We start from the raw sequence: 18,842 nt of genomic DNA, 5'->3' as shown, positions 1-18,842 counted from the left end.
AATTATTAGTTACTGAACAACATTGTCTGACCGCCTGACAATCGAACATGTTTTTCAGAGGACGTTCTAAAATTGACCAGAAGGTGGCAGCAGAGATCAAGTTGTCGAGTGAGTCTATTGTGGCGTGAATCCTGCAGATGTTTTTTTTTTTAATAATTGAAATTATACTCAACACAGCACACAAAAAAAGCTACAAACGTCTGACACAACCATGATGCAAAAAGAAGGTGTTCAATGTTATAACACTGGACATCTTTTAGAGAAAAGAAACCGCAATTCTATGATTATAATTTCTAATATTTTAATTGGGAAAACCTCAAAAGTCACCATGAAGTAAATAAAATTGATCATCAATTTCCCTTGTTTAAATTGTAGATTTTTTTTTCCAGGACTCGTACAATGATGAAAGTGACAAGTTAAAGTTAAAAGCAATGTTAGTGAAATACAATCACAAACCTCAGTGTCACGGGAAATCTATAAAAATCTATAATAAAAACACAAGAAGGTGAATAGATTTGTTTGTGAAAATTATTAAAATATTTACAAAACGCTTCAGTAGTATAAAAATGTATATAAATGTGTTCATTCATGCCAAATGACTATATCAATACTTCGACTGTGATTTAAGTAACACAAGCAAACTGAAGGCAATGAGAAGCCGCCAAACTAAAGTCAACACGGATGCATTATTCCAGACGGAGTCTTGCTTTGTTATTTCCAGCAGGGTCAGGAGGAAGCGTTCGAGGCGTGTGCTGGCCCGTATGAACCAGTCAGGGATGCGGGTCACTTCCTCTTGTGAGCGACTTCAGCCCCCGGGGTCACGCACCAGGGCTAAAGACCGGACGTGGAAAGTGTGACAGCGTGTGAAGCTGGAAAATAAAGAGGCGGTTGAGTGAGCAGACGATCGGACCAATCATGGCCGAGAAGGTCAAGAGGGGAAGTCATTCGACAGTGGAATGAAATCACGCCGCCTTAAATTCCATCTCGAAAGAAGATTTTCATCAGAAAATTCTACGTCTCACTTGAAAAGTTGAGAATCTTTAGTGCTCTATCGTAGAGCCCAATGGAGGCAGGAGGCAGAGAGGAAGCACAAGTCCACCCCCTCCACCTAAAGCCATATGGTGCTCTTCACATCCTCAGATCACATCTCTAAACATCACCTTGTCACATGTCCAACATGTCTCCTCCCACATGACCAGTCCCTCTGAAACACTCCACTCTGACGCGTCTGCTTCTCGCCTTTAAGTCACACTCTCTAAAACTTTAAAGCAGCTCGCTCCTCTCTTTCTTTCACAGTCCTCTCCACCCTGTCTGCACTCACTTCTTCGACTCCTCGATGAGACCTTATCTGGCACAGACGAAGGAGAATCAGACTGGGAACCAGAGGACGAGGGCTTGGAGGAGGACAGCCTCCGTGGGCCTTCCTCAGATGGGATGCTAACTCAAGGCCCTCTGTGGTAAAGAGAGTCTTGCTGAAGTCAACGGTCCATGTGTGGTACATCAACAGTGGCGCGGCTAACCCTGTGCTCCTCACTCACACGAGTTGTGGTTCTCAGCCGTCACCTGTGATGAAACAAAAAGCTGCCGATGGTTGTGTCATCGCATGGACATGTGCACCAACACATGCCGCCTCACGCGGTGGGAGACATGCTCCGATGAGACCTGAGCTGTGTGGCCTTTACAGAACCACTCTGGTCTGACAGCATGAGTCAGCGCCTTGCTGTGACGGAACAATAACCATGTGTTTCCGACCAATATCTTCATCACTACATCAGGGTTTTGTGTTGAGGAGTTGAGGTGAAATTGAAAGAACAACTGCAAGGTCATTAGTTTTGTTACGACTGGGATCGGTTCCGACCAACTCACAAGTTTATAGGTGCTACTGTAGTGGAAGATCGGGACATTGTGCTGCCGTAACTTTCGTACACGATGACGGGCTGCTACGTGCACAGACATTGAATAATAAAAAAAATAAGCAGCTGCTGGCCGTGGCTTGGACGTAAGTCAGCAGGTCGTAAGTCAGATGTTAGTACTCTCCTTCTGTAGCTTTCAGCTATGACTCAGTTTCAAACCACAGGTGTAGGTCATGTAGTGCTGTCTCACAAAGATTGTGTCCTGGATCCAAATATCAATCTGAGACAAATTCCATAAACAGTCCTACTGACGTTAAATCCTGGATCCAAACGGTGATTCGGATTACTCTCAAAATTGTTCCTTTCTAGCATTTCTGGACTTTTTAAATCCAAATCCATCCGTAACTTTGGGTTATTTTGGTCAGAGACAGACAAACAGACAAACGCTGTTGATAGTTCATTATAAACAGGGTAAAAGGGTGGAAAAAATATCGTGCATAAATTAAAAAAAAAAATCTTTGGATCTTTCAAAATGTTTTCTTCATTTTAAAATGTAACATTATTCAGAGTAACAGACTATTTTTAAGCATGAATAAGATATGTAAATATGGAAAAATGCTAATGCAGATGCAGTCAAAGGGTCAAAGTCCATCCACTTCCTGGGCGCGACAACAGATAGTCATGTATAAACATAAAACACTGCAGACCAAACCCGTTCTATCCTTTCATGAAACCATTGTATGACTCATTTCTGTTCGAAGATATGACTCTGTCACGGTCGACAATGCGTGACACACACTTCATTCACATATCAGCCTGTGAATGTGATCAAGCACGCAACAAAATCTAGTCAGGGACAGAAGCTATAATGACATTCACACAGCCTCTTTAGAAGCAAGTGCAGTCTTGACAAATGCATGATCCAGACTGATCTGCTGCTTATTTTAGCTTCTCGGAGGGATCAATTGTCGCCAGTCTTCTGGAGGCGAGCAGCTGTGCGACCGAGGCCCAGGCGCATCTGGATCAAACCGGCAGCTTCTATAAACTGGTGTGGGAATAAAAGCATCTCACACATGAAAGGCCGGATCTCCATGGTTTCTCCTGGTGCCGGGCTCGGTTGCCATGGGAGTGTGAGGTGCTATCGGAGGAGACAGTGTCGTCTTTCCATCTCATCACTGTTTATTATTGCCCCGCGTCTTATTCTCCACAGCTTCCTGTTAAGTTCAAAGGAATATAAATACATGTTGTCTATTTGCAGTTTAAGATCAGCTAAAAATAAAAAGTGGCGTCTGACATCACAGGACGTGGGTCTGTACTGCAGAGCCTTTGATTTAATGCAGTGTAATGGAGGCTTGTGCAAACCGGGTCGAGCTTGAACGCAGCAAGTTGTGTAACGCAGAGCAGGTGCAGACACAAGTGAGAAAGAGTGAAAAGCTCCTTGTGTCATGGGAAGTCCTGGTGTGACGCTCCTGCCTCCTCTTCTCGGTCTGAACAGGAATGGATCCCTATAGTGTAAAACCGCAGCTGAAAATAAATATTCTCCTAATGAAACAAATTCTGCTTAGCAGTCGCTCAACGGAGCCGAAGAGAAGACGCCTTTCAAAACTCGCAATTGTGTATGTGGAGGTTTGTGAAGTTGCCACATAAGCCAACTATACAACTACAAAAATAAGACACACCAGGGACTCTGTTTACTGTATGCTGTATGATAGGTTCCTGGTCTTATCTGGGATCGTCTACTCAGATAACTGGTCGTGCTCATGAATGCATCTGTCAACATCAGAAGGTCAGTCTGACACAGAGAAACAAAAGTCAATATACTGCACGCCATTTAAAGCAAGCCAGGCATAAAAATGGTCAGTGGTTCGAAATCTGAATCGATTTTTCCCATTACAATGAATGGAAAAAGAAATAATGCGTTCCAAGCCTTAAAATAGGCTTTTGTAGGAGTGAATGAAGAGTGTCTGCTGCAGGTGCGCTGTTCCTCTATGTGTGTGGCCGCTGCATGTGGGAGGGGTTGCCGAGTGAGTGACGTCTCTCCAGAAGGGAAGAGGTGCCCGGTGCGTGTCCAGCTCTGAATGTGCGCTTCTGTGCAGTTTGGCTGTGACAAAGTCATAAACCAAGTCACGCTCTGTCCCAGACTCGCCTCATCCCTGTCCCAGCTCCAGCCCACAACAGGACATCAAACCCTGGAGTGGCGCTCCAGCACCTCCCCTGTGACACTCTACCACGGTCCAGTGCGGAGACAGGAAAGGTTTTACACCTCAATATGAAGAAAAAACAGTCAGTAAATGTAGCTAACGGGACACGTCTGCATACAGAGGCTGCCTTATACACAATAACAAAGCGCATCGTGGGTCAGATGATCGGTCCGCGCACGTTGTGTTTTTTCCGGCTTTTTTCGGGTCGTTCGAGTTCTGGATTTTCGTTCGTAAGAAAAAGCAAAAAAATCTTGAAATTTTTGTTCTAACTCCGATTTGTTCGAAATCCGAGACGTTCGAAAACCGAGGTACCACTGTATCATATAATAATATCCTTCTGTCATACTGATACTGAGCTCCAGCCATTGTTCGGTGGGCAGCAGTCAAATACAATAGTTTAATACAGCAATACAAAAATACAACAAAAAGCCTCACCAAACCGGTGGACCTGTAACACCGACGCGTCGGCGCGTGCGCCAAGCTCACAGAGCAATCCCCGCGTCGAATCACGTGACTGTATCGACTCTGTAAAAACGCGCCAAACTGTGTTCATAAAGAAGCGCGTCTGTCAACAGGATGCAACTGCTTCAATCTTAACCCAGTTTGTCTCAAATTTTTTGACTTGTCTTGGTCCATTCTAATTCAAATTAATTCCAAGCTATACTTTAATTTTAAAAAAATTAAACATTGGAATTTTTTTTTTAGTACAAATTTGTGAAAACAAAAACTCCACAAGCATTCTCATCCCCATCGTTTCCACCTTACACATTATGATAAATGCCAAATGATTTAAAGATATGAAATAACACAATATAAAGGCAAAGACTTAAATGACATTATTTTACACATCAGATCACTGTCAATTCCATCTGTCAAGTCGGTTGCCTGCAGGGATTTATAATGTCCAGCAGGTGTCAGTATTCGGTGACACAGTATCAACACAGTGTGTCGTCGTGTCGAAACGCTTCATGATGCCTCATTTACCCATCACTACTGGCTGGATCTCCACATGTATGTGGCTCCGACTGTAAAGCTCAACATACTGGATTCCATGTTCCGCAGCTCACCTCATGTGATGTTTCTCCTCTCCACGACATCCATCCCTCTTTATCCAGCGGCCATGTTTGACTGGGGACACAGCCCTAACACACCAGTCCGCTTCCCCCTGGTGGCACATCTCTCCCATTACAAGGTGCTCAGCTGAGGTAGCCTTCTATTTATATTGAGACCATTGTTGTTTTTTATTAGATCATACGGCCTTTATCAGTCCCACAGTGTGGAAATTCAATGTCAACTTTGACTAACCTACAGCGAGCCATAACATATGGACCATATTTGTAGAGCAGGCCATAAAGAGCCATGTCATCCTCCTGGACAACAAAGATGACATCATGGAATATCTGGATTTCCTTGTCAATTTATCTGACAAGGTTGACACCGTTTCACCTGGTGACGTCAGTATCTCTTAGCTCCATAGTAAATGTAATTGATTGAAGTAGTTGACTTTGTGTGGGTGGGTTTCACGTGAAAAACAGCAGCTCTCAAGCCTTAAGTCATTGGGGACACTCCCACTCCACATTGCGCTTGTTTTTGTCGGAGTTTAGGGCCTGTTCAAACAAGATAAGAAGCACTGAACGACGTTGTTTATGTTGGAGACTGTCAACAAACCAAGATGGCAGAGGAGTGAATTTCTTGGTTGTTGACCTTCACCACGATTGAAAGACGCGATGTTGTCGTGCGAGCAGAACGAACCGTCAAAATATTGAATCAGGGCAATAAAATGTCTAAGTTTGGCCCCAGTCAATTCCAGCTCATTACTTAGCCAGAGTAAATGCACATTAGAGCCGAGCAGAAGCATCCAAATGAATGGAGGTAACCAGGCAACGGCCGTCGGCTGCACTTCCCCTTTGTGCGTTTACATTCATGATGCAAACACAGCCTCGCAGGACTGATGGTCCCCACTGATAGGAGGTCAGACGCACGAAAACAAGAATATGATGGCTCAATATTAGCATCAGAACTATGAATTAAAGATCACTCAGACATACGTGGCGGTTGTGAACAACTGGGCTTGAAGCGCCGATTCTCAATGACCGGTTTAATGGTCAGACTGTATTTACAGAAGAGACCTTGGACTTGTAGAACTGTTACAGCAGCTTCGATAGTTGTAGTGCAATATGGAACTCACTTTATGAATCGTGGTATTTCTGAAATACAAAACAGTCACGACAGTTGCCTACCTGACTTCCTGCAAAATTGAAAATCTGCATTCTACACTTCTGCACTGGCAAACATATTCCACACACTGTCTCGACTCCTTTTGCCAACAGTGTGATGTTATATCAGTGAAGCAACACCGTGACGAAGTTAAACACAGCCAGGGTTCCTTCCAGTCGGTATCACAAGACATCAAGCCATGCAAGTCTAAATACACATGGCTGGTAGAGTGAAACTGCACGTGCCTCTGCCTCATGTGACCGTGTCTTCATTTACTTTCATTTACTCTGAGATTAATTTTATTGGTCAGAAACGATCATTTTAAAGGAAAAAAAAGGCTAAAATTTCAGTAGGAATGCCCACAAAATATTGAGCTACGAAACAAAAAAAAAAAATCTGTCATATAAGATAGACTTTATTGATCTCACACATTCACTGTGACAGGAGCTCTTAAGTTGTTAGCAGTATTAAGTAAATATAAATGTACATATATATCTCAAGAAGGTGAAAAGAAAACCACTATATGGCCCCTTGGTTTGCCATCCCATCTCTAACCAGAGAGGGGATGTTTTTTAATAGTAGTCAAGCATATCCCAGCTCTACATGGGGCAGGAGGCAAGGAACACCCTGGACATGTGGCCAGCCCATTTCACAGCACCTACTGTATGAGCTGACAACCAGGAGCAAGGTTTTAGTAGCATGGTAAAAGTCTCAAAATGGGGCCTTCAACTTCGAGATATAGCCATAACAAATAGATTTGAGTCAGATTTACTACCTTTGAATAAAGCTTTTAAACCGACCCTCGAGGCTGTGATGTTATTACTACCTTCTTATGTCTCCAGTGGAATGGTGCTTTCACACAGTTCACAAAGTAAGACCTGCTTTATGTGACAAAATGAGATTTCCACACCTATTTAATATCAGTATCAAGCGCAGAGGAACTCCCTTCTTACACCCTTTTATAGCCTCGAGAGACAGCAGACATGGTGGAGTCCCGATCGCGCCGCCAGTTACATAAAGCGCCACCTCTGCCTGAGCATTGATCAGTGGAAATCCCTCTAAATCCTATCTCTGCTTGACCAGCGCGGAGGGAATCATGTGCAATTCACTTTTACTGCAGGTCATTTCACAGCTGAGTCAACACTCCACACAAAGGAGTCCATCAGCTTCCTCAGGTTGAGAAACCACGTCACGTTCTGTGACGTGTTGAGTCTTTACTTATAAATCTCCAGTCACGTAAGTCAGAAACAGGGAAATGCAGGTCGGTGGAAAAGCTTTTTTTCTTCTGTTGACACAGTCCAAGCTGGATAAACATTTGCATTACAGCGCTGGTCTCGTGATTTCTTATGAGTTGGAAGAGAACATGCTTGAGATGACAGCAGTTTCTGCCTAACCACCGTCATGCGTGTGTTGTTTGACACCGCGTCTCCTGTCGGTGTGATAGCGGCGCCCATTAATCTTTAACCAGCCGCTCTTGTGGCAGCAGATGCTTTCGACGCTGATAGTTGATCCAAGAGCAACAGGATACAGTGGAGGCGCAGCCATCGTGCGCGTGATGAAGAGTCACATCGCAGCAAAAGCAACACGGAGCCAGAAAACAATTACGCTTGAATTTATGATCCCATTAATGCAGAGACATCTGAGAGTCTGATGATCAATGCCATTGAAATCTCTCTCACTCCGCTTTAAAACAAGGCCGTGTTTACATGACAAGCAACACCCATTACAGTGGTGAATAGTCAGTCGCTCGGGAATACACCTTTTAAAGCTGTGTGTTTCATGAATCACAGGAAAGGTGAGGAAACAACAGGGTTTTTAAGACACTTCAGATGACCCAGATAGGGGGTCAATAATGCAGCAAAAGTGACGTGGTATCAATGCAGCAGGGGTTGAGGCATCATAGAGGGGTGAACTCCCGAATACAAGTAACATCCGACTTACGACCAGGATGGGTTCCGACCAACCGGTCGTAAGTCAGATTGGATGTAAGTGGAATGCCATTCAAAATAGCCGACGCGAGGGTTATAGGTCCTACTGTAGTGGTAGATGGCTGAGTGAGAGTGAGATGCTGGGATACTGTGCTGCCGTCACTGTTGTACATGATGCCGGGCTGCTACGTGCTGCGGTGCCAGACATCTGCTGGCCGTGGTCGTAAGTACGGGTGGACGTAAGTTGAGCACGTCGTGAGTCAGATGTTACTTGTATTGTTGTTTGTTAGCAGTTCCCTCTAAATTTTAAAATTCTGAATGAATTATTTTTCAGCAAGTATAAAGAGTACTACATCCTAAGTCATCCTAAGTCGAGAGTGCCCACTACATCCTTCTCGGCAGACACGCAGAGTGCTTCTGGGCGACCATGACACCTGAACTGCCTTCACTCAATTTGGAGGAGCATCGGTTTGTACCAAGCTTCTCATCATGTCTCTAAAGAAGACCCACTTCGGGGTAAACTTCCCTGCCACGATCTTGCCCTTTCACTCACTACCCAGACATAGGACTTGGAGTAGGAGAGAAGGAACGGTAGCCGAGTGTGAAGTGGCTGGGATGAAGATTAGTACCTTAAAATCTAAGGACCTCAACTGGAAAAACGCCCTCTTCAGGTCGACTGAGTGTCCCTGCCTCAAGTGGAGTAGTTTACGTAGGTAAAGGCACTTGTTCTTAAGTGAGGGATGAGGGGAACGTTAGCTTGGACAGACGGACCGGTGCAGCGCCTGCAGTGATGCGCCGTGGTGAAGGCAGAGCTGAGCCAAAAGGCTAGGCTCTCAATTTACTGCTCAGTCTACGTTCCCACCGTCACCTACAGTGTAGGTCATGACCAAAACAACCAGGTCCTGGATAAGAGCGATCAAAATGAGTTTGATGCGCAGGATGGCTGGCGCTCCCTGGGAGACACAGGAGGAGTCGCATTGAGAGGAGTGTCACATTGTGAGGAGTCAGCAGAGGTGGCTCGGGCATCTGTTTTGGATGCCTCCCGGGGTTCCGGGCATGCCCCACAGGGAAGAGACCCCGGGGAAGACCCAGGACTTGTTGAAGGGAATATGACACTGGGTGGCCTGGGAAGGCCTCAATGTATCCCCAGAAGAGCTGGAGGAGGTGTGTGGGGACCGGGAAGTCTGGGCATCCCTGCTCAGCCTGCTGCCTCCGCGACCCAGCCCGGGATAATCAGGAGAAGAAGAGAAGGAAGAGACTTCATGACTGAAGACGCTGCACTATCCTTCTCTCACTCATGAACAAGACCTTAATATACCAGAAGTCCTCCACCTGGGGAAAGACCTCTTCAGAGCAACGTCATCCCTTTTGTGACAGAGAGGTCATGATGTCCTCTTAAACAAAGTGGCTATGATTTGTAAGTAGCTTTCATAGCTGTGTAAACATCACATTATTGCAACACTTCACAGTGAGTGTTTCCACCTTCGACCTTCACTCATCTAGTAAAAGCAGAATATCAAGAAAGAGGGCGTTCAAAGTGTGAGAAATAATGAACAGACAGTGAGGATGTTTTACATAATTTAATTGTTATAAAAACTCATTTAGAAAATGACAAAATAGAAATAAATAATTTCCGACATAAATAAAAGTTGCTTCACAAAGAGACGATGTGAGAAAGGAGCAAGTCACAGTCACCCAGGAGATAGTCTCTCTTCAGCGTGGACATCTTGTTCACCACTTTGAAGCGGAGGGAACGCTGGCTCAAGTCTTCTTCCGAAACACAGTCGAAAAAGAAATCCTCGTTGAAGATCGGGTTTCGGCTCTTTCGGATGACGGTGCTGCGTTGCTTCTGGAGCTTTCCGGGGACCAGCGTGAGGCTGACGCTGCAGTTGATCATCTTGGGGTCCACGGATGGAGGATAGAGCCCCTCAGCGCTGATCAGTCGGACTCTGAGTCTCTGGTTTTCCGGGCAATACTCCGCCGAGAGTCGAAGGCGGCCATCTTTACCGATGGGCACTTTTGTCTCCTTCATCACTCTCTCTCGGTGCAGAGTCAGGTCCATGGGGAAGATAGTAGGTGGCGCTAGATTGACGCTTCTCGGCAGACCTTCAGCCTGCGAGGCCCGCCTCATGACGTGCGGGCTGTTGTCCGTGGAACTGCCTTCGTCCGTGGATAGCGAATTATTCCTGGACACCATGGCCTTCCGCATGTTCCTTGACAAGAGAAGTTCATGGCTCAGAGCTTTGAAGAGGGAAGATTTTGGGGGGCACCTGGCCAGGAGCGGGGAACTGAAGGGTGAGGACTCTGCGGACGAAGTGGTGTCACTGTCCTGGGTGAGAGGCCAGTTCACTGCACTGCTTCTGGGCGAAAGTCTTCCATCAGTGTGGGTGAATGTAGGGGACGGGGACGGGGAGGGGGAGGGGGAGGATGAGGGGGAGACCCTGGTGCAAACATTGGATCGACTCCGAGGCAGCAGCAAAGGAGAGGAGCTTGGATCCGCGTGGAAGAGCGACTCCTTCCGCCTCGTATGGGGACTTTCCAGCAAAGTACAGAACCCATAGCAGGTTTGAGCCTTGGCTAGATGTGGGAGAGACAAAGCTGCTTGGCTTTGAGGGTCCGCATTAGTGGTCTCTTCGTCGCTGCACCCATCACAGGGGCTTTCATCCACACTCTCCACCTGGATGATATGCATATTACATGGCTCATGTCCGGAAACTTCCGTCTCAGCCGATGCCTTCTCACACAGCGCCGACTTGGCGGTGCGGCCGAACCGGTTCTCCTCGAGGTTCCGTGCCTCCTGGATGGAAGGGATCGTCGGGGGGATGCAGAACTCCGGGATGTTGTCCGGGGTGATGACATTAGGGCAGAGGGCGATCCTTTTGGGCTTCTCAGATTTATCCCCAAACAAGAGTTCGCCTATTTTAAAGCTGAATTCGGAGGACGGTGCAGGAAGGTGCGAGCTGTCCATTGACACACGGATCTTCTCCACCACCCACATGGATGTGCTGGATTAGAAAAAGGACATGAGATCCTGAATGAACGGTTAGAGATCAAAGATTATCCCATAATAAACACTCTCACCTGCAACTGGAGGAAGAGATGAAACTTACTGTGGTAGCTCCAGTGAAAATCTCTCTCGGCGTGTCTCGCGGCTGGACCTGCACTTCTGTGGCTGGGTGAAGGACGAGGGCGGTTTTAATCAAACAGGAACCTAGTGCCAGCAGGACACACCTCCTCCTTCAGGGTCCTCCCTCTAACACTCGTTCCCATGGGAATATCTAAACCAAAACAGAGCAGGAGCCAGTGCCCACTTCTGCCAAATCCACTTTGAAAGTGAACAGCTGGCTGGTGTTTAGTTCGCTTTTCTTATCTACATCAGCGTTGTAGCAGCGTTGTCATCGATCGTGGGGAACTTGAGATGTATGGCTCTGCCTTTAGGGAGAGGAGAGACTCCTTGTCTGTTTCAAATGCACTGAAAAACTGCATGGCAACACTGGCGTCAACCAGACATGCAGAGGATCGGCGTGAGATCAGAGGTCACGGTGGAGAAGGCTAGTTGGCTGTGGCAACGCCTGATGGAAAAGGCGAGAGACAATGAAGTCACTAGGTTTATTGATGCTCAATTCAACCAAAAAAGCAAACAAACAAAAGTAATGACACCTTGAGATGACCTCATCACCTCTTGTTTGCTTTACTCTCATTTCACCAACCTTTCTTTTTATTTTTATTTATTTGAAATTGATCACCCACTTAACAGTAAATATATCAAAACTGTGCGTAAAATCTACCGTTTCTTAAGTGATTTATTATTATGCACTGAAAAACATGCTGTAAAACAGCGATTGTTATCGTTCATGAAGCTTTTAAAATCATTTAAGTGGCCCAACAATTTATAAGCAAGGGGCGTCTGCGTGGGTGTGGGTCACTGTATTTTGGTCACTGCCTCCCTCTTGTGGTAGCAACAGAGTTCATGTTGTCATATTGTTATTATGCTGACACAATCTCAACAGTGCAGCATGGTGCAACAGTGCAATCCATTTACGGACCACTACTTTAAAAGTGAGAGGAGACTCTCACTGAGAAAAAGAAAAGACTTTAAAACTATAACCCAATTTTTGTGTTGTGTAAAACTGAGAAAGAAACTTGAAACTTGTTAAACAAAAAAAGATGCACTTGTTTAAAGTAAGACCGTTGGGCACTTACAGTAAGTCATTCTTAAAGTAAACCAAACATATCTTGTTGAAACACAAGTCACCATGGGTCAAGGTTCAAGTGGCCCACCCTTTGTATCCAGGCGCCGCAGGACAGTCTGACGCTGACAATGTACCAGACCGTTTCATTCGGGAAAATTCGGAGAAATGTTTTTGGGCACGAATGATGTCACAAGTCCATTGCCCGGGTCGATTCCAGCAAGAATGAGAGGGTTTGTGGAAAACCCTGAATGTGAGTTCTGTGCTTTTCATGCTCGAAACAATGGTGAATTCAAGAGCAGAGATTTTCTAATGAGATGAGCAGAGCAGATGAGGGGGAGCGAGATGATGCAGGAATAGGTTCTGGCTGGACCACTTCAGAGATTGGGGATCAGATTGATATATATATATATATATATATATATATATATATATATATATATATATATATATATATATATATATATATATATATATTATATTCAAACTCATCGTAAAAGCACTGCATACAACCATTTTTATGCCTTAAAACAACAGGCTAAGTCTCAAAAGAGGTGGTTATTTTGGTGTTTTTTTTCCTCTCCCTGCAACACCAGGCTACAACTAAGCTGCAGAAGATGCTTGGAGTTTGACCCTCAGACTTGTGATCTACCAACACATAACTTAATAAGCTTCTTCTTTTGCCTGATATTTCTAATTGACAAGAAAATAGTTTTACTCTTTTGAGTATTTACTTTCTAAGTAAGCAGCAGGCATTTCTGTTCCCAGCAATATAGAGTTGTTTCTTTCTAAATGCATAATATTTCTCAGCATAAATATGATAAACAAGGTGGAAGTGAATTACAGCATGAATTCCAAACAATGTGATTGATGCCATTATCATAAAATATGATACATGAGCGTGATTTGAGGTTGAGTGGTAATACAGTATGTGACTGAAATAACTTCAATGACTATGACTTAAATGAAAGTAATACTCCTAAAAAAGGAAGCAAATAAGTAACTAAAATCTGTTTGTGTTTGCCTTCCTGATAAAAAGAACAGTTTGAAGACAGCAGAGTGCGAACTCTCATACGAAAATTATTATTATAGACATGAAGATACATAAATCAATATGAGAGTAAACAAAATTGTTCTGGAATATGCTCCTACTAGAGCTGCACCGGAATCAAAAGCCTGTTGAGAACGAACCGTTTGTTTTTGCCTGCTTCATCTTGTGCATTTTGACGTCCAACCTCTAATTCTGTTGCTTAACCTTTTGCTATTCACGCAATAACCAATACGTCTTAAGGATGAAATAATGGATGCTATGCGAGGAAATTGTCAAAGTAAGTGGGTCTTCATCTTTGTCATGTTTGTCTTTTTCTTTCTCTCGAATAAAAGTTAGATACATTGAGTATTGGTTGAAAATAAGTTACCAGTTCAGGGATGACTTGCCAAAACTATTAAGCCTGACCACAAGTATTTGCTTTGTGTCTTTCAATTGTGTAAAGTCTGTAAAGAAATATCCTCAGGGCAGTGTTCTCTCTCCATGGCTCTTCTCCCTCTACACCGTCTGCTGCACCTCCAGCCACCAGTCCATGAAGCTGATCAAGTTTGCGGATGACACCACCATCATCGGGCTCATCTCAGATGGAGATGAGTCGGCTTACAGGAGGGAGGTGGAGCGGCTGGTGTCCTGGTGCAGCCACAACAACCTGGAGCTCAACGCCCAGAAGATAGTGGAGATGGTCATGGACTTCAGGAGAGTCACAGTTCCTCCATCCCCTCTCATGTTGGCTGGTTTATCTGTTCCTATTGTAGACTCCTTCTGCTTCCTAGGAGCCACCATCACTCAAATGGGAGGGTCCCTCATCAGGAAGGCCCAGCACAGAACGTTCTTCCTGAGGCAGCTACGAAAACTACGACTGCCAACAAAGTTACTGGTGGAGTTCTACACAGCCATCATCCAGTCCATCCTCACCTCCTCCATCACTGTCTGGTACAACAGCTTCACCTCCAGGGACAAGAGCAGACTGCAGCGCATCGTACGTTCTGCTGAGAAGGTGGTGGGTTTGCCACCTCTTCAGGACCTGTATGTCTCCAGGGCCCAGAGACGTACAGGTCGGATCAGAGCCGACCCTTCTCTCCCTGGACATGGACTGTTTGTTCCTCTTCCCTCTGGCAGGAGGCTACGGTCCATCCAGACCAGAACCTCCCGTCACAGGAACAGCTTCTTCCCCTCGGCCGTCAGACTGTTGAATTCGTGATCAGCCTTTGTTGTCTTATTTTATTTTATTAACAGCACTTTATTTCGAAGCACTTTCCTAGTTGGTGGGTCCCCCACTGACCATGGCAATAAATTCCTGTCCGAGTATGATCCGGAGTTTATTGCAGTGCCTCCACATGACCACTAGGCCGCAGTAAATCCCTACTTTCGGCGAGCGGTTGAGGCATATCCTTAATATAAAGAGCCAAAATAGCCCCAGAAGGTTTGAACCCATTTATATTGAAGTTATAGTTAGCATTTACGCGACACGCTTTGCTCTTGAAGTCACAATAGAGTCGACTTCTGTCGCCGACCAACGTGGTTTCCCACGATAAACCGCTGGATTGGTCAGAATTCGACAGTGAGAGCGAGGTTTTTCAATGACAGAACGCGCCCTGACGTCTCCGTATCTGGGCGCTTATCAGAGGCGCGCGGGAGAGTGTGACGCTGCTTCCTTTCCTGTCGGCGCACAGATATGTGCTGGTCTTTTTTTTCCTCCTCCTGCCATCTCCCTCGCTCTCTCTCTCTCTCTCTCTCTCTCTCACTGTACGATGAATGAGGAGGGGCTTGGTGCCGTGGAGCAGCCAGAGCTGACCCGCTTGCGGTTCGAGTCGAGCAGCGAAGACCCGAGTTCAGCTCGCATGCGGTGAAAAGGGAGCGACATCAGGTAGGAGGCTCGAAGGGACCGTGCGCGTTTGTGCTGTTTGCAATGGAGGGCGCCGACCCTCCCGAGCGGAGGAAACATGTCATGAATCGTTGTGAAAGCTCTCGATCGCTTCATCCGTAGCGGCGTTCGTCACGCTGACGCCGTGGACTCTGACAGGTAAGATGGAGCTCTCCGTGACCTACTTGTTTCCCGGGGATGCTGCTGCGCGGTCCGTGGACGCGCCAGCATCCTTGCATCTGGGCTGTACAGTAACTTGGTGCTGACCTGGATGTTCTATCTGGATCCGAGACGCTGGTGGTGGGTGTGCTCGGCTGGCTGGAAATGTAGATGGAGGCAGGAGGATGGTCAAGTTTGTTGAAGCTCGTCTCAAGCCTTGACAGGAGGAAGGGAGATGTGTCGATTGGATTGTGACGGATGCTTGCAGGGGTCAAGGGTGCAGCCCTCCTACCATCCAAGGACGTTTTCAGTCGGATTGGTATTCTGGTGATCGGAACACTCTTCTAACGCAAAGCTGCTCGCTCAGTGTTACGTTATGTCGTTTATATTGTCACGTTATTACATGTTACTGAGCACTTTATTTCTGCTTGTTGTGACTTTATTTCTGGAGACCTACCGTGTTATTTCATATTATCGCATTATTTCATGATATTGTCACATTATTTTGAAATACATTATTTTCTGGACTCTTCATCGTGTTATTTCAAGATAGTTTTTTTCAGGACGTTATGTTATTCTGAGATTCTTACTCACTTATTTCACTATATTATCACATGATTCTGTGATGTTTATCATGTCACTTCATGATATTGTCACATTATTTTGAGATACATTATTTCTTGACTCTTATCGTGTTATTTCAAGATGGGTTTTTTTTCAGGATATTATGTTATTCTGAGAATCTTACTCACTTATTTCACTATATTATCACATGATTCTGTGATGTTTATCATGTCACTTCATGATATTGACACATTATTTTGAGATACATTATTTCCTGACTCTTATCGTGTTATTTCAAGATAGTTTTTTTCAGGACGTTATGTTATTCTGAGAATCTTACTCACTTATTTCACTATATTATCACATGATTCTGTGATGTTTATCATGTCACTTCATGATATTGACACATTATTTTGAGATACATTATTTCCTGACTCTTATCGTGTTCTTTCAAGATAGTTTTTTTTTCAGGACGTTATGTTATTCTGAAATTCTTACTGACTTATTTCACTATATTATCGCATGATTCTGTGATGTTTATCATGTCACTTCATGATATTGACACATTATTTTGAGATACATTATTTCCTGACTCTTATCGTGTTATTTCAAGATAGTTTTTTTTTCAGGACGTTATGTTATTCTGAGATTCTTACTGACTTATTTCACCATATTATCACATGATTCTGTGATGTTTATCATGTCACTTCATGATATTGGCACATTATTTTGAGATACTTATCACGTTATTTCATGAGAATATTACGTTATGTTGCGATTCGTATCGTGTTCTTTCATTTACAATATTTTTCATGATAATGGGTGCTACAATATTGAAGTCATGACCAAGGCAGATACACCAGAAGCAGGAATGACTATGACGAGGAGTGCTTGGAAAATGAAGTCTTCAGAAGTCACACTTCGGTGGGAATGAACTTTTTATAAATTACAGTTACAGTGCTCTGTACCAGACTTAATTCTATTTTAAGATTCATGATCGGATGTGACATACTTTGTTTTTTCTTCGGATGTGACATACTTTGTTTTTTCTTCGGATGTGACATACTTTGTTTTTTCTTCATTGGATGGAGGTGAGTCATGGTTTAGATACGTCTACTGTAGTTTTGAAAACATGCCCAATATCCTCAAACACATGACGGGTCTTTCTATTGTATCTTGGAAGTAGTCCTTCAAGTTATACTCCCAGTTCAGTATTCGCCATGTCTTGCCTCTCTACTGGCTGCTATTCAACGCATTGTACATGGACATGCAGTGACCTCCAGTGACAGGTGCGAAGTCAAAACTAAAGGTGTCAGTCAGCCACTTATAGTCACGAAGACTCCGCCGCAAAGCTTGACGAAGTTTTTGCCCACAGTTTCACCGTGAAATCTACTGCTACACCTTGTATTTACCACGTTTTCAAACTCTGTGAGACTTCTAGTATTATTTTTAAGTTTCCCACAGGCAAGTGTGGATGACATCACTTAACGTGTCCCTTCTGGAGCGTTCGTGTTGGCCATCACTTTGACTGTGGCCCCCTGGTCCTGCAAGATCTCGCCAACCAACGCACCCAGTACCACAATATAGTGTGATACTGATCCACTGAGCTTCTGTGCGTCTAACAGCAGCACCTCTCAAACACATTTCCCTTCCTACAGTAACCTCAACCTGGATTTGCAATACGAGATTCTTTCTGGTTGTCTGGACTGGTCACCTGTCCAGGGTGTCCTCTCTCTTTCATACACTTCTGCCCCTGACATCTCTGTAAAGGGAATAAACAGAAGACAGTAATGGCTTCATAGCGATCCCCAAGCTAATGATGTTTGTGCTCACACAGCAGGGCTGCCATCACTGGCCACAAACTCCTGCCATCTTTGGGGCTTCTGAGCCGTACTTAGCGTTGCGTTCCATGCTGTTTTGTGTGATTCGTCATGACCTTTATTCGGGGAACAAAAATTGCAACGAACGTTTTTGCAATGGAATTGTGAAGAAAATCGATGGGACTGAAATAATTCCTGTCAGAAACTCGCTCACCTGTTTGGAAGCGCTTCATTTGCTAACTCTTGCATGGATTTACCTGTCACAGCTTCAGCTGAGACCTCAGAACACACACACACACACACACAGGATCAGCATTCAAGACAGTCATCGCTCAGTACTTCAGCAGGTTCTCAAACAAATAACCTGTTTTCCGAGCGTCAGCAACATCAAAGAACTTAACTAGTCGCCGAGCAGCAGACTTCCTCCAGTCATACCAGGCATAAGTGTGCATGAATTAACCCCAATCTTCCTCATTAGAGAAACCCACATCCCTCTTCTCTCAGCCCAAGAACAGATCCTGTTTCATTGATCCGGTTCACTTTCTACACCGCATTGCTTCAACCTCTCCAGCGTCTCCATTTGATTCATTACATATCGATGCACGACTTCCTGGTTTTCCTCGACGGAGTGGAGACTGAACCAGGACTCCACCAGTCAGAAGGAAGCGGTCCAATATATTGAGCGTCTGTGTAAGAGTATAGTTCTGTCATAAAATAATATCTGGTTGAACATGTTGAATATTTCTGTGCCTTTTCAAAATGGAACTTGTCCTGTGAAGTGTTGCCGCTGCAAGGCAGCCTCCTTCACCTCAACCTATTTATCGAACAGAACGTGAAGGAGAAGTGCTGAGCAGCCATGTTGGAATTGGTTTTCGCAACTTCAACTCATTCACCTACCAAAACTGAGCTTTTTTTTTCTTTATACTGCCGTTTTTTTATTTCCTCTTTAATTTTTTTTCCTTGCAGTATTTGTCTTGTTTTTATCGCTTTATTCAAAA

At 44.7% G+C, this 18,842-nt stretch overlaps 2 protein-coding genes and 1 long non-coding RNA gene across 8 annotated transcripts in view; 1 reads left to right on the top strand and 2 right to left on the bottom strand.

Annotated features, from left to right (window-relative positions):
* Positions 1–9,838: 9,838 nt before the first annotated feature.
* c2cd4a (C2 calcium dependent domain containing 4A) lies at positions 9,839–11,471 on the bottom strand. Of its 3 annotated transcripts, none has more exons than XM_053886147.1 (2): positions 11,281–11,471; positions 9,839–11,230 (listed from the first exon to the last, which is right to left on the bottom strand). In XM_053886147.1, exon 2 carries the CDS (start codon positions 11,195–11,197, stop codon positions 9,854–9,856), a length of 1,344 nt encoding a protein of 447 aa, XP_053742122.1. In that variant the 5' UTR covers positions 11,198–11,230; positions 11,281–11,471; the 3' UTR covers positions 9,839–9,853. The 3 variants fall into 3 exon arrangements, with proteins under 3 accessions (XP_053742122.1, XP_053742121.1, XP_053742123.1); XM_053886146.1 differs by having other exon boundaries at positions 9,839–11,204; XM_053886148.1 differs by having other exon boundaries at positions 9,839–11,204; positions 11,310–11,337.
* Positions 11,472–11,627: 156 nt separating this feature from the next.
* The window catches only part of LOC128771083 (uncharacterized), a 53,885-nt gene continuing 46,670 nt past the window's right edge, over positions 11,628–18,842 (bottom strand). The window contains exon 3 of the long non-coding RNA XR_008416580.1: positions 11,628–11,771. This is a non-coding gene — a long non-coding RNA (uncharacterized LOC128771083). The remainder of the gene's footprint in view (positions 11,772–18,842) is intronic.
* The window catches only part of tln2b (talin 2b), a 105,783-nt gene continuing 102,083 nt past the window's right edge, over positions 15,143–18,842 (top strand). For 3 of the 4 annotated variants that reach the window (XM_053886215.1, XM_053886214.1, XM_053886212.1), the window contains exon 1: positions 15,143–15,304. The gene's annotated coding sequence lies outside the window, so the exon portion shown is untranslated. Of the gene's footprint in view, positions 15,305–15,330; positions 15,461–18,842 lie in introns of those variants that run through there. The other variant, XM_053886213.1, reaches the window with a different exon arrangement.

The sequence above is a fragment of the Synchiropus splendidus genome, chromosome 14 (assembly GCF_027744825.2).
Source record: "Synchiropus splendidus isolate RoL2022-P1 chromosome 14, RoL_Sspl_1.0, whole genome shotgun sequence".
Classification (NCBI taxonomy): Eukaryota; Metazoa; Chordata; class Actinopteri; order Syngnathiformes; family Callionymidae; genus Synchiropus; species Synchiropus splendidus.
Note: the sequence above shows the minus strand (reverse complement) of the source record. Positions and strands in the feature narration are given on the sequence as shown.